The sequence below is a fragment of the Rhopalosiphum maidis genome, chromosome 4 (genome assembly GCF_003676215.2).
Source record: "Rhopalosiphum maidis isolate BTI-1 chromosome 4, ASM367621v3, whole genome shotgun sequence".
Classification (NCBI taxonomy): Eukaryota; Metazoa; Arthropoda; class Insecta; order Hemiptera; family Aphididae; genus Rhopalosiphum; species Rhopalosiphum maidis.
In genome coordinates this window covers 45,375,945-45,391,751 of record NC_040880.1, presented here as the reverse complement: position 1 = coordinate 45,391,751, position 15,807 = coordinate 45,375,945, and the positions used below count along the sequence as shown (strand labels likewise).

Genomic DNA, 15,807 nt, shown 5'->3' with positions numbered 1-15,807 from the left:
AAATGTGAAATGAGGTATGTTTGTAAGATAGAGACATCAAAATATATGGATGCGTCATCGCATTAAACAACTTCTACTACAATTTTTAGAGCAAGAATAAAAGGTTTAAAACAATATTTTCATTTTCTTTTGAGTTTGTACAACAATAAATATTGTTTTAGGAAAAATAGTGATAGAAATAATAAGTATAGGTATATTAATATTGAGTTTTGTTTTAATATTATATAACAACATATTTTAACTTGACATTATTCATTTCAAGTTCAACTAAACATTTAGACGATAAGTTAATACATGCCTATATATATATATATATATTGTAAAATAATAGTGATAATTAATAATTATACATAAAAATAATCATATTTTATAAGTAGTCAATAAATAATAATCATAAACAAATAAATAATAAATACAAATCAAAAAATACTGATGGAATACAAACATAAAATTATTCAAGAAACATGATAAAATTAAAAATTAAAATAATATATCAAGCATTAAGTTTTTGATCGAAAATATAATGGTCATAGAATACACGGAATATGAATTGTATTTCAATAAAAATGGATATCACAAAATATAATTACACAAGTGTATATTAATAATTAATTTGTGTTAATTGTATTGAACAAGTGAAAATAATAATAATAATACTACAATTTGTCATAAATGATAAGTAAAAAAAAATTTTAACCTAACCTTACAGGTATTAAGTTATGAAGTACAATAGCTTGTAATGGATGAGTAAAAAAAGAATCAGTACACAGTATACACACAGAGATCTAACAAGATTATTAGATAGGGAATATTATAAACATCACAAATTCATGTGAAATATTAATATTATAAAGTCAAATAGATAATACAAATGAAAATTTTAAAAGATTGGTTAAATCAATTACTGACTAGAAGGTAAAAAAATGTGAATTCAATCATTTTAAATACTGATGTCAATAATAAACAATTAATTAACAAATAATCAAAAACAATAATTGGAATGTTATAGCATTACATTGTACCGTGTGTATGTTTACTTAAGTTCGATAAATTTATCATCTTAATTAATAAACAGCCTTACTGTAAACTTAAAATACTATATTATAAAAGGTATTTATAATCAATGAATAAACTAATAGTTATGTTATGTTAACAATAAAAGTGCATGACACACAGAGGCGTGGTTACTTTTATAATACGCATGTTAATAACCATGAAATCAGAAGTTTAATGATCTGTATAAAATTCAACATTATTATTTGATACACATACTGTAAAAACACAAGCATGGTAACAGTTCAATAAAGATTGAATATTTATATGAACAAACAACTAAATTAGTAACATGTACAACAAAATATTATTTTTATACTAAATAAAAAAATATATACACATTATCTGACAAGGCACCTGGTTACAAGTGAAGGTACACTTTACAAAATTAAGTTTAACCATATTACTCCATCTTTGGTTTATATTTATATAAAATAATGGAGAATTGAATTTATGAATTTGTATAAGTATTCAAAAATTACAACTAAGGCACTAATCATTAAACATTAAGTATGTCATATTGAGCTTGTGACAAAAAAGGTTAAAAAATTTTCGATGTCAAAAATTATTACATAATACCACATACAAATAAAGTTATAAAAATACAATAATTCATTGCTTTACATTTTAAATGTTAAGTTACATTTTACAAGTAACTTCAATAATACACAATTTTGGTAAAAAAAAAAAAAATTGTTATATAATTATAAGTAATGTAATAATATTTAATAAATAACAAAAATTGCACAAACAAACAATGAGTTGTTTACCTTTTAACAATTGCTATGTCTGGATCCTCGTATTAATGGCACTAGCAGCGAAGGAGGACCAGCTAATCTTAAGAATGGATGTTGTAGAAGTTCAGCTGCAGTTGCTCTTTGCGCTGGATCTCTGACTAATAACCTTTCTAAGAAGCCCTGTAGTCTGGGTGATATCTGTTAAGTAAGAAAAATAAAATTATATGTGTTTATAATAAATATATATTTTTAAACTAATATGGAATAAAACGACATACTTTATTGGAATTTTTAAGTTTTGGTGGAGGCATATCACGTATTCTTCTCATAGCTTGAAGAGGTGGCTCATTAAAGAAAGGCGGTTCACCATCAACCATTTCAATAACCATAATACCTTTTAAAAAATTAATATGAAAAAAAAATTGTAAAATAATAAAATTAAAATAAATTATTACCTAATGACCATATATCAACTTCTGGCCCATATGGTAAACGTGATATCACTTCAGGAGACATCCAATAAGGTGTTCCAACTAATGATTTTCTCTTAGGCAATTCTTGAGATACTTGAGCACAAAAGCCAAAATCAGAAATTTTCACCTAAAAAATTAAGATAATAAAATATATATTTATTATTTATAAGATAATGATTAAAAATAATTACTCTTCCATCAGTAGTCAAAAGTATGGAATCACTTTTTATATCTCTATGTATTACTCCTTGAGAATGCAGATATGCCAATGCTTTCAAACACTGCTTGCAAACAGTAGCTATCTGTTCTTCGTCCATTCTAGTATGTGTAACCATGTCAGTAAGTGCTCCACCCTCTAAATATTCCATGACAACCCATAATTCGTCACCAACCAAAAAACTGTCATACATATCAACAATATTTGCATGATGATAATCACGCATTATGACAACTTCATTGAACAGTAGTTCTCTACGTTGTTGTTTTCTCAAATCCATTTTTTTTACAGCCACTTTACGACCAGTCATTCGATCCGTAGCTATGCAAACAGTACCAGTTGACCCTTCACCAATTTTTTTAAAACTATCCAAATTTTCACGAGGATCTCCAGGACTAACAACCAGTTGAAGAGCAGCTCTGAACTAAAATGCACAATTAATTTTAAATATTATTATTTATCATAAATTAAATTAAAAAAAAAAATTAAATACTTGTTCATGTGTAATGCGTTGTTGTTCATGGTGTTGTTTTGTTGCTATACTAGGAATTGACATTGTACTAGCTGTCGATATACCATTTGTGGTTGGTTTAATATTTTGGTTCTGATCTTGATTTCGAGTAAGACTTTGAGCCATGCCCTTAAATTAAAATTTTATTGGTTAAAAATCAAGATTTTGAAAAAAATCCTAAGACTTACCTTGTTTGTACTAACAATTTGGGCATTGTTAATAACTGGTTGGGTACGATTTGGTGGCACGGGAGTATTGGCTTGTGATGTTTGACTTCCAGATGGCGAGTCAACTGCTGTGCCATTAGAAAATATTGGTGGGATATTTCCATTTTGCATGGAATGATATGAATGAGATCCACCTTGATCTGGTATAATTGTTTGACCTGTAGGAGTATTGTTCTGATTTATTCGTGATACTGGTGTTTCTTGAGGGGACCATTCTGAACCTCCTGGTTTTATCTGTACAACAAAATAATAAAAACCATGACGAAATAAAATAATCATAGAATTTGATTTATGACTTACAAATTTATTGCTATAATCAAGTTTTGTTTGAGTATTGTTAGGAGTTGGATATTGTGGTAAATGTTGTGGTACTAAACTCTGGTTCATTACTAACACTTCATTTTCTGGCAACGGAGGTGGTACATTTGGATGTTGCCTCCGAATACGTGGTGGACTTGAAGAACGTAATGAGTTTGAACGTGCAACATTAGATGTTTTTGGTAGTCCAGCTGGTTCATTGTTTCGAATGTTAACGGGATTATTATTGATTTTTGGATTATTTTCTCCACGCACAATAGTCTAAAATAAATATAATAAAATGTATTACCATTTATCAATAATGTTTCTTCTAGTATATAATAAAAAAAAAAAAAATCAAGGTTAAAATTAAATAAAATGCTGAAATTCAAAATATTTTAGTAAAAATATATCTATTAGTTTTCTTTTAGTAGATTTTAAGTGCATTTTGTTATTGAGTAAGTAACTGTAATGGACATGCTTAAATACAAAATAGTTCATGAGTGAAGGTGTTTCAGAAATTATTTCAATTTTTATCGTGGAGGCTATTTCTAATATTTTACAATTAATTTATGAAACTATTAAAAATAGTAAACTAATTTTTCCAAAAACATAGCATAATACACTTATTATTGTTATTAACTTAGAAGTAAATATTCATGTATCATAGAATAGTATGAATATTTTTTAAATTTGACAAAAAGTTTCAAATTCCTAAGATTATTATTTTTAGAATCACAAAAAAAAAAATTAAATCAATCTGGTGTATAAATATTCTTTCCATCTAGTTTTTCTTGATTATTTTTAAAGCTACTGGCACTTTTTACTTTTAACTTCATACCACTCAACTAAGCCCAAATCAACTCCAATTGTTATTAGATCTTTACTACCCTTAATATTAAATATTGGTGCATTGTTTGTTAAAAATATAATAAAACAACAACAGAGAAACATCAATAAATTTATCTAAGTGATAAATTTACAATTGTAATATACTTACTTTTAAATCTAATATTTCTGTAGGAGTGATTTCTGATGGATCCACAAGAGGTAATGGTCTATTAGTACTCTTAAGTATTTGATTGTTACCAACAATGCTTGCCCATTGTAAAGGCAAACCTATGAATTTACCTTCACGTTTATCAAAGCCAGTATGCACTCTGTGTTCAAAATTTGTTGGTGAAGATATTTGAGGTTTTTTCTTTTTCTTTGAGAACATCACTAAACATTATAATATATTTTTATTTAAATAACATTACATAAGACATATTTTTATAAACAATTAAAAAACAACCATATATTATGTAATATATTTATTGTAATCATTTTTTCATGACAATACAGATTTTTAATTTCATTATTAAAAACAAAATATTTTTTTAGAGTATTTCAAAATATAAAAATTTTAAATTAAAATTATTTAAGGTTAAGTAAGGGGAGTAGAGTAATATGAGTGTTCACTTCAAAATGTTTGTCAATTACTTAGCTAATCTAAACATTAAATACTTAATAATCTACTAGTTTGAAATTTTATTTTTATAAATCAAAATACCCCAAATATTTTACTTTAACATATAAGATTAAAAATGCATGTTGTCATTCAAGAGTAATTAGCTTAAGAAACGATAAAAATAAAAAAAAATGTTAATGTTTTCTGAAATAATAAGTGTGTTATGTTAAATGAAGCATTTGCCTATATGACAATCTTTACTTATATTAAAGTAATGATATAATCGAAGATTCTGATAACATATAAGTGAAATTCAATGTTTTGGAGATAATAAGTGAAAAAGGAGTTATCTTAACTTAATGATACTTTATAATAACTATAATCATCATACTACATAATGAAACATAATATCATAATATGTAAATACTTTATGTTGGTATCTATACTAATTAATGTACTTATTTTAAAGACATAAATATGAGTAAAATATTTAATTAAAAAATTATAGTATACAATATTTTTAAATTAACACTATAGGTGAATAAATAAATATTTTATAAGTACCTCTGTTTAATCTATTGTGAAATTAATGTATACTTATTTATTTATATATATACATACAATACAATATCACATACATTTTAAACATTTTATACATAATTTGACTAAAATGTATTAATTTAATATTTAAGTTAAATTACAACATAAAAAAGTATTTAATAAAACTGATTGTTTTTCAGCGATAATTTGATTTCTAGAAATAATATCAATAAGATCTGATGTGATTTTAAATTGTTTTTTACAATTATACTTTCGAGGATAATTTTTCATTTAACATCTTAACATTTTTAGAAGTAGTATCCATGGGCCATGGCTATCATACAAGCAAAATGTTCTCACAAGGTATTTTTTACCATGGCAAAAAATAAAAGTGAAACACTAAAAATTCAATATAACTTTTTATAGTTTTTTTTAAACTTCTTCTAAACAACAAAATGAGTTACTGTAAGAAAGGAGTCTGTGTTATAAATAGAGATCCAGTTGACTTGGGGTGTGCTTTTATGCTTTAGTAACAATGTTGTAATATATCTGGTAAGCAATAAATTCAGTAGAATTATATTCATTGAATATTTTTGAAGCCTCTAAAAATGCAGGATTATCTTTGTAAATTTTGAAAACTCTAAATAAATGTTTAGATTTATGCACTTTAACTAATAACTTCTCTGAATTGAAATTCACTGAAGTCAACACACAAGACTTTTGCAAATTGTTGATCAAACCTATCCAGTTCTTGTTTTACTTTTTTCATAAAAGCCACATGTATGCTACCATATAGAATTTGATCAGATGTGATTGAAAATATGAGTTGGTTTTCAATGTTCATATGTGTGTTAATTTTACAAACATTACACAGTAGTGACAGAACTAAATAGACATACAACAATCAACAGGTGCATTGTCTTGGATTGTTTGACAGATAACATAAGTTTCTGGGATGAGGTGATTTTATTTATGTTTCCATATGACTATGCTTTTCTGGATGACTTTCAGACATTGGCGAGTAGTTTTGGCAGATCATAGACACAACACAGGACGATGAACACAACAGTCTAAGATCTAAAAGTAGGAAAGATAAATAGAGAAAAGAAATTATGCTAGAATTAGAAAAAGGGGTGCATGACGAGGATTAGTCGGAAGATTAACACACGCTTCTCTGAGAGGGAGTCAAATCGTACGCGAAGGGGTCGGAGACCCTACCAACCGATCCGATACGCGAACCCTGTGATCACGGCGTGATACACAAGTACGTTACTATCAATAATGTAAAATAATCATGTTTATCAAAATAGAAAAATACGATTTTCGCTCACCTCACGGGACGGCTGGCTGGCTGGCTGGTTAGAGCTGTGATGACCACTATGGTGTTTGCCGTTAAATTAAACATGCAGACTCGATTTCGATTCGTCCGTGTACTCAGGTCTACGTGTATGTATCTATAGACGATAATCACGAACGACAAAAAATAAAATAGAACAAAAATATTAAATAACGGCGATTAAAAAACGAACGGACGGAATCGAAAACGGTAAAAAGCGATCACGTACACAGAATTGACGATATTCTGCCTATACGTACGAATAGTGCGGGGCGACGGAATGGAATGTAAACAAAATGGAATGCAGGTATGTACTTACCTACTATGTAGTCATTCCCAATTGTTATGTGCGTGTGGGGGGAGGGGACCGTAATCTATGACGCGCGTGCGCCGCGGCCGACGCGCCGTTTTAGTTATAGATAAAATAGTTATAATAATGTGCAACTGTGATAGCTAAACCACGGGTATACACAAACTTGAATAAAAGTAAAAAAATAAAAAAATAATAATACAATTAATAGATAGGTATGGTGTACAGGGAGGGGGGATGTATTTTGAAATACATATGACAATTGTATATTGTGTCAATACACTCACCAACCAAAAGAATAAAATATGCATAAATAAATAGGTATAATTGTTAAAAAAAAAAGTAAGTAAAGGTGTTTGACTTCAATTATATTGTAGTCACCCACCCACCCACTTATTTACTTATGAAATTTGTCATAGACAAAACCAACTTTCGGCGCCTCTGATGGTGTAAATGACAAATGCACCGAAATATATACTAATATAGATACAGTATATGGCGCTTTAGTTGTGATATAATCTAATATTGTATAAATTATTGCAGAAACAATTTTAGACAGATAAAACTATGTAATATTCCTTTAAAAAAATTTAATGACATAAAATGTTCCTAATAATTAAGTTCATTACTCGCCAGGTGGTATTGAATTTATTATAATTGAATATTATTATTATATGATATAAACCACTCATAACTCATAAAACATAAATACATCACTAATTAAAGCAATAATACCTAGGTATATTTGTTTATAAAATACATTTAGTTAATTATAAATTATAATAAATGTACAAATATTTATTCTACATAATATATGTATCTATATTTCTGGTCTTCTGGATGACAATAATTCTCAATCTCAAACGATAACATAATATTACGATGTTAACGATGTTTTAAATATTTAAATTACCAATATAATATAGGTATGAGTGTAGGTTTTAGATAATATTATAAAGTACATTAACATAGGGCAATATAGTGCGTATATTATAATTTATACAGACATATTTAATATAGGTATTCAATATTTAGATATAATGGTTTAACTTTTTAAACTATATACCCATATAGGTTATCCATACAGATAACTTAAATAATTCATAAAATCATAATCAACGCATCTTTTATATTAATTATATAATTTATTTACCTAAATAAGTAAAATTATTCTACCACCAATACAAAATATGCTATTACCCACGCATAGAATTAAATTCGCCCAACAAATTATTGTTTAAATCAGCCATACTCAACCTTTTTTTATTTGGGCCACATAAAATATTTTAGAATATTACGCGGGCTGCAAGTCGAAATGAATGGAACGGAAATTAAAAAAAAATAAAATAAAAATAAATTTATATATTGTGTATATTGTATAACATTTGAAAATGTATTATAAAAAAAATTAAATTAAATATTTATTCTAAATTAGTATGAATTTTGATATTGAGATAGTTATCCTTAAATCTATAATCGTCCTTATCGCAAGTGCGTGCGACACACTTTGATTGTTTTGTTAGATTTTATATTTATAATAATATTAGTTTTGAAATTTATATTTTTTTATCAATTCAATGAGTTCGGTTCGGGCCACATATAAATCGTTGGAGGGCCGTAGGTTGAGTATTGCTGGTTTAAATTCACTTTTATTAAACTATGAGAACCGCCCTCGTTGCTAAGCAACGTTAAAAATTGTTATATCTATTAATATCCTATTGACCTTTTTATTATTATTAAAATATAGCTAATATAGCAATATAAGTATAAGCAATCCAATAATCTATACATATAATTTTTGCTTGTGTAACTATGAAGCAATTACGTTAAAAATTTAATCCTGGGACAAGAACGGGGTGGGGTGATCGCCCGGATCGCCCTCCCTGGATCTGCCCCTGCTTAAGACTTCATTAACTCTATAACTGGTTTGAGTGGCAGTGGTATGGTTGAAAATATGTAGTAAATATATAAAATTCGTTTTATATAAGTAAGACATATGTTATTTCCCCCGTAAGCCGTAACGAACACTTCGGTTATATGGTTATGTATTCACATGCAAGTTCACAACTCACACATTTATTTTTACTAATCATATTACTTATAAATTTATCAAAATTATCAATTAATATTTTTCGTCCAAATAATGTATACTTTATTTAAATTTTGGGTCATTCGCCCGAATGAATGACACCCGAAGATGCAATTTTCCCCTTGGTATAATTATTTGAGAAAGCTATACAATAAAATTTATTACCCCTTCCATTTCCAAAAACAAGGTTGTGAATTTTGTTTTAAATCGATGACACTATTTTAGATTCTGCAGAGAGTAGAGCTACGTATTGTATATTATGTTAATGTATACAATATGATTATTTTAAAGTTAGTTTACTTATTTTAAATATTTTGGAGGATTTAACAGTCATTCTGTGATAATACCGCACGTATAGAAAATTTTGGCGTCATCAGAAAAAATATGTACAATATGGCCAATATGGAGTATGTAATTTAGCTATTGAGGATTAAATGATATTAATGAAAATATTTTAAAGTAAAAAACTTGTTAAACTACCCAACGTTGAATAAAATTTAAAAATGTTTGGATATTTTACTAAAAAAATAAATAAGCTTCTTTCATCCATGGAAGTTCAAAACCTTATCGAAAAAAAGAGCGGCTCGCCAATATCGAGTTGGTTTTGGAAAAAAATCAAGATAACATATCTAAATAAATCGAAAGCTTTTAATAATTCGATGTAAATCATGTCTATGCTTGTTGCTTTAAATCAAACGACTCATATGGTATAAAATATAACCATCGATAGTCCGAAAAATATATTCACGTTGGTTAACTAAAATAGTCGTATAAGTGACAACTGACAAGTGTTATTGGTTCTTGTTATAGGTAATTATTTAGAAATAGTTTAAAATATAATAATTCAATTTTTTTGGTATTATTTACTATTCAATACAAATGTTTTCAATAATAGTAAGTACCTTGTATCTTTTAGAAAAATAAGATACAAGGTATACAGTATACTAGTATAAAAATATATCATGATTTACGATACATGGTACTTAATACTTTAAAATTATGTATCATGAATACAAGATACAGTTGTATCTTCGATGGGTACTGCTCAACCCTGGTACTAAGTAGGAACTATCGTGATAAAAAGAAATATAAAACTCATTCAATTGGAACTTTTATAAATTATTTCATATAGAAGAAAATAAATCTTGTCATATTAATCACATTAATCTCATATAAGTTTCATTACACTTCAATATGACTTCTACGTATAGTTACTTTCTACTTAAAGTAACATATATTATAAATTACAATACCCGTTTCTGCAGACACAACATAATAATTTTGAGTAAACTTTTGAAAGAAACCACCTTTAGGATCATTACGCTATGTATAATACACAAAAATTAAATTATCACCAGTGATTTGTAAATATTTGTGAACTTGCCAAATTATTAAAAAAAAAAATTGTAACTAGTAATATCACTTACACTTATTACACCTATATTGTATAAATGGTGTAAATCAAAAGAGACAGAAAAAAATGTACAGAATTTTTTCAACATTGATTTTGATTCATTCGATTCAATTATTATTTTTTATTTTATAGATATAAATGATAACACGTTCAAATCTTGAAATATAGAACAAAACATTCTATTCAGTAACAATTATAAATGTGTTATAGTTAATTTTTGAAAATTTTAAATTATAAAACTACAAACTTATCATCCAAGTTCCTATTTTATATATTTACAATACAATTGTTAACAAATATCATAAAAATATGCGTAGTATAAAATAAATAAAACACTTATTATCATAAATAAATCTTATAAAATTCTAGAATTGAAACAATAGTTTATAATATAAATAATCAAAGTTATTTTATAATATAGACTATAGTCCATAATGATCGACTTGTGTTCTGCTCTATATGGTAAATGGTAATAGGCGTATAGTGAACAATAAATAAACTGGCATATAAGATACCTAATGAAGCCATACGCTTAGTATAAGAAGAACCTACTTATATTCCTAATACTGTACTTATGGTGACAGTATATTATATAACAAAAAAACAGGTAAACATACTTAACATTATGGTCAAATGAGTAAGTCAACAAGATAATATGATTATAAAATAAAGAAAATTAAAAAATAATATAACGACAATTGACAATACTATTAAAATTTAATGTAGATTAAAATAATCATGCATTGTTAATTAGGTATTATAATATCACTTAACTTAGAATGAAAATAATCAATTTTAAAGATATATCATATATTATATAAAGTTATAATATATTGTATTGTAACAACTATAGCTTATATATAGGTAGTTGAGTAGTTCTCGTGATTATATCTGATAATAAGAAAAAATACGTGTACGAAATTCATACTGTGAATCTTACAATGTCCAGACAATAAGTTATAATTAATAACTAAAATAATAATTCGTGAGTCATGAGCATAACTTTCAACAACGCACAGGATACGAACAATTTGAATAAGTAATTTCTAGCTATTGTCGTTTGACCAAAATAATGATGTTTATAAAATATAATACAATTGTAGATATAGTATACACTATACACTATACAGTATATGTACATGGTATACTTAGTCAAGTTAGTTATAAAAAAAAATTTAAACAAGGATTATTATATTAGTCTTTGTATTATAAACGTATAACTCGTAAACTTCATATTAAGACTCGGCAATCACTATAATTAAAAAATAAATATATATCTATTAATAGGTAGTTCAAAAACTGTATTATATTAAAAAATATATAATTATTGAGCAATTGTTTCTTAAAAATCATAATAAGTCCCAAGATGAAGTGCACGCGTTATATTTATCACTAACCAGTAGGTATATAATTAATTTCTTACATAAATCAATAAAACAACTAATTCTGTTATAATCGATTTAGTATAGTATACTTTCTGCATACATTCAACAATTTTTATTTATTTCATATTGATATTAGGGCCATTTTATTGGATATAATATGTTTCCAATATCGGCAATATCCCAAAATATATATTTTTTTAAATATAATATGTTATTTTATGATTTTAATCATAGAAATACAAACACACGGCGTTTTAGATAGGCAATCTGGCAACACTACAGTTGCAGGTTTTTTTGTCAAGTACCATTTTAATAATTACATAATATATTATAATAACCTGTAGATTGGTACTATTTTTCATATAACATCGCCTTACTCTGGATCAAAAATACATAGGCACTATTTAAAATTCTAATTTTCACAGAATTGGACATTTAAACAAACAACAACGATTTTAGTTATTTTATTAAAATTCAAAAATATTGGTGGGGTATTTTCACGTATACTTGTATATTATTACATTTTATTATAGGTAAACCTTAAAAAAATATTTAGACTAATTTTAAGCTATTGTCTATTTAAACCACAAACTTATGGTGTATTCAACAGAACTTATTTATTTATATTACTTTTTCATTGAACAATCATTATAAAGCTTTCAAAAATATTAATACGAAGATATTATGATTTAAATTTTAAAACTGATTTTGTGCAGTTAGTTGGCCATCACACTTAGCTGTAGCTTTCGCAACTAACTACGATAGTGAAGAAAACAAGATTAGAATGAGTCTTTGCAGTTACACAAAAATATAAAATTGGTCCCTTTGGGATAGTACTAATTATTGTAGCTATTGCATATAATTTTACTGATATTAATAATATATTACCAGACCTAAAAATTCAATAATTAGAAATGTTTATTTTTTAAACAAAAGATTACACAATTATTTTTTTGAGGGATATTCTTCGATATTATTATAGGTATATTAGTTATTGTTATTGTAATAACTAATAAATAATATATTGGATTGAGCGTTAAAATAGTCAGAAGCAATGTTTTTTGTATAATAAATTTATATTTGTATACTACTTAATTCTATTGTTTTAATATACATACATTTCCCATGATTTCTATCACTTATCTTGCTGTCAAACTATAATTTAATTATTTTTCACAGTTCATAAGTTGAAATTAAACTCATGACACCACAATTGTTGGGTTTTTTTTTTTAAACACCATTACTCAAAAGTAAATGATTATTTTTAAAAATCTTAAGATTTTATTGATTTAAATAAATACTAAATGATCTAACCAATTCTTTAAATGGGATGATATAGGATAATTATAAATAAACAAAAGAATTTCAATAATTTTTTTTAAAAAGTATTTTATTACTTTCAAGGATGTATCGGTCTTATACAGTAGTAAACTCAATTCTTAGTCAGTTTTTGGAATAAGCACAGAGAAACCCGCTGATTCAGCGGCCAAAAGTGCTTGCTTCTTCTTCTTTGCTTGTTTCACTTGAGCAGCAATACGATCCAAATCTCGCCTACCCTGAGAGGTCAATCGACGACCATTGTTGTTTTCAACTTTCTCAATGAGTTTCATTTGCTCTAAAGATTGTAGTACTTTACGTGCAATACCAGAAGAACTGCGACAAAAATGAGATGGTCTTACTCCATTACGTTTGCGGGCTGTAAATTAGAAAAAAATAAATAGTACACTTTATTTTTGACAAAAATCAATAACTTGAATCTTTTTAAAAATGCTATGATATAAATATTAGAACATAAAATAATTAATTTAAATAAACCTTTATACTGTTGTATAACATATTTTTTTTCTTAAAAACCAGACAAATTAACCCCAAAACCACAGATAACACCTAATAGTTTTTTTTTAAAATTTTATGTGATTATTTTAATTATGAAGTTAGTTGTTTAATAAAAAGAATAAAAGGAATCATCTGCTGACTATGTTAAGCAAATGTAATAGTTTGATCTAACTGATCTCAAGTGGTTTTGATATAATTTTTTCAATTGTATGCTATTATACATGGTTATGAAAATACAACTATTCCATTACACTAAATGTGTTCTTATGACCAAAAGAATAAATGTGTATAATTCAGTATTATAAATGTTAAAGATAATATTCAAAGTTTTAACTTTTATTTGATGATAATTTATTCAAAAATAATGTTTAATATTGGATTTCCTTAAATAAGGATTATATTGATATTTTTTTTTTATTACTTACAATGTTGGTAGATAATACAAGAACTTATAAAAATTATAATACCAAATTCTCATTACATGTATAGGATTAGGCATCAGTTTTTTTAAATTAGTCTATTTACCAATTTTGTTGAAAATTGAACAATTTATCTACCTTATTAATTATTATATTACTTCAGTGTTTACTAATCTACTTTGGAATTTCCAGTACGTAAGTGGAGTAGTTACAGTTTCAAAAATAAATCTTTCATAACTTTGTATTCACTATTTTCGTTAAAAGGATGGCATACCTGCATATGTTGTCTGTCTTACAAACATAAGACATGTCAAATTTGCGTTCAGCAGAATCAATTTAAAGTATTATATTATTTAGGGCATCTCGTAAACTTTTTATTAATATTTTAATTTTTAAAAAAGTTATGAGCATTTTAAAGTTTAAATATTTTACATAACTTTAACTTAAAAATCAAGATTTCAATAAAAGCCTAAGAAACGCTATAGATAATATTTTTATTTTTAAGTTTGATAATAGGTAATTTGACTCAATATTAAAGTCAATAGTATAAAATTGAGTTTGTTGAAAGCAATTTTGCTATGTTTTACATCCATAAGATAGAAATAGCACATGCGAGTATGGCGTCCTCTTAAAAGTATAACTACGCAATGATAATACCAAAAGCACTGAAATATCTATGGATTTAAGGCTTTTGCAAACTTAAAACATAATTTAATAAAAACCTAAATTACCTCCAAAGATTTTGGTGAGGGATCCAACACCAACCGGCGATCTAAAGTAAATGTGTCTCAATGTTGCAGCACATCTGGTGTAATACCAATCTTCATCATAAGGCGCTAATTCGTTAAATTTACCATTTTTTACCAAGTCAACCCATTCTGGGGCCTTCAACTTACCACTCCTAAAAATAAAACAGTTTAAAGTTAAGAAACTTTAGTAGTGAAAAACAGAATACTGCTAAGTACTAATAAAAATATACTTTTTTAAGAATGCTGAGAACGAAGCAACAAATTTGTGTTGGTCAACATCCTTCAATGTAATCGACGACATGATCTGTAACACAATGGTAGAGAAAAATAACTAAAATGTACAACTAAAATATTTTCAATAAATTCTGGACGGCAATCAAAACGTGTTATTGAGGTTAGGTAAGTGTTAACACAACATTAAATTATTACCAATCCGGAGAAAATCGAATATTAGTGATTTCCTATTTTATAATAAATATTACATTAAGATATAATACTTTACCGTGGAGTTTTAGCACAGAACAATAAACTAGAAATTTTCCAAATTAAAAAGAAAACGCATCCGACGTAAACAAAATACTAAACAGCAAATACAGTTACTGAAAAGAACGAAAAGTGAAATAGTACGATAGAGTGTAAGTCGTCGGACCACGATGCAGGTTAACCCGTGAAAGACGGCTGAAAAAAGTTTTAACGTTACCTACTTCAGACTGATGACGATTATACTAAACGATTATAAGTATACCAACTGCAACAAATAAATT

The 15,807-nt window shown here is 26.4% G+C and overlaps 2 protein-coding genes and 1 pseudogene across 2 annotated transcripts; all 3 read right to left on the bottom strand.

The window, feature by feature from the left end:
- Positions 1–500: 500 nt before the first annotated feature.
- LOC113555988 (serine/threonine-protein kinase PAK mbt) lies at positions 501–7,133 on the bottom strand. The gene is made up of 9 exons (XM_026960653.1): positions 6,837–7,133; positions 4,516–4,736; positions 3,519–3,797; positions 3,180–3,452; positions 2,974–3,120; positions 2,455–2,904; positions 2,246–2,390; positions 2,069–2,184; positions 501–1,988 (listed from the first exon to the last, which is right to left on the bottom strand). Exons 2-9 carry the CDS (start codon positions 4,732–4,734, stop codon positions 1,827–1,829), a joined length of 1,791 nt encoding a protein of 596 aa, XP_026816454.1. The 5' UTR covers positions 4,735–4,736; positions 6,837–7,133; the 3' UTR covers positions 501–1,826.
- LOC113558176 lies at positions 5,317–9,414 on the bottom strand (annotated as a pseudogene).
- A 3,994-nt stretch (positions 9,415–13,408) lies between these two features.
- On the bottom strand, positions 13,409–15,708 carry LOC113555555 (40S ribosomal protein S19). The gene is made up of 4 exons (XM_026959978.1): positions 15,546–15,708; positions 15,274–15,347; positions 15,026–15,195; positions 13,409–13,735 (listed from the first exon to the last, which is right to left on the bottom strand). Exons 2-4 carry the CDS (start codon positions 15,342–15,344, stop codon positions 13,479–13,481), a joined length of 498 nt encoding a protein of 165 aa, XP_026815779.1. The 5' UTR covers positions 15,345–15,347; positions 15,546–15,708; the 3' UTR covers positions 13,409–13,478.
- Positions 15,709–15,807: the final 99 nt, after the last annotated feature.

Excerpts from the sequence above, each read along its gene's own strand:
- LOC113555988 (XM_026960653.1), bottom strand. The coding sequence starts at position 4,734 with ATGTTCTCAAAGAAAAAGAAAAAACCTCAAATATCTTCACCAACAAAT. Across the intron at positions 3,121-3,179 it reads AAATTGTTAGTACAAACAAG|GGCATGGCTCAAAGTCTTAC; the intron begins GTAAGTCTTAGG and ends TTTTAATTTAAG. Across the intron at positions 2,905-2,973 it reads AACGCATTACACATGAACAA|TTCAGAGCTGCTCTTCAACT; the intron begins GTATTTAATTTT and ends TGTGCATTTTAG.
- LOC113555555 (XM_026959978.1), bottom strand. The coding sequence starts at position 15,344 with ATGTCGTCGATTACATTGAAGGATGTTGACCAACACAAATTTGTTGCT. Across the intron at positions 15,196-15,273 it reads TTCTCAGCATTCTTAAAAAA|GAGTGGTAAGTTGAAGGCCC; the intron begins GTATATTTTTAT and ends TTTTATTTTTAG. Across the intron at positions 13,736-15,025 it reads CCTCACCAAAATCTTTGGAG|CCCGCAAACGTAATGGAGTA; the intron begins GTAATTTAGGTT and ends TCTAATTTACAG.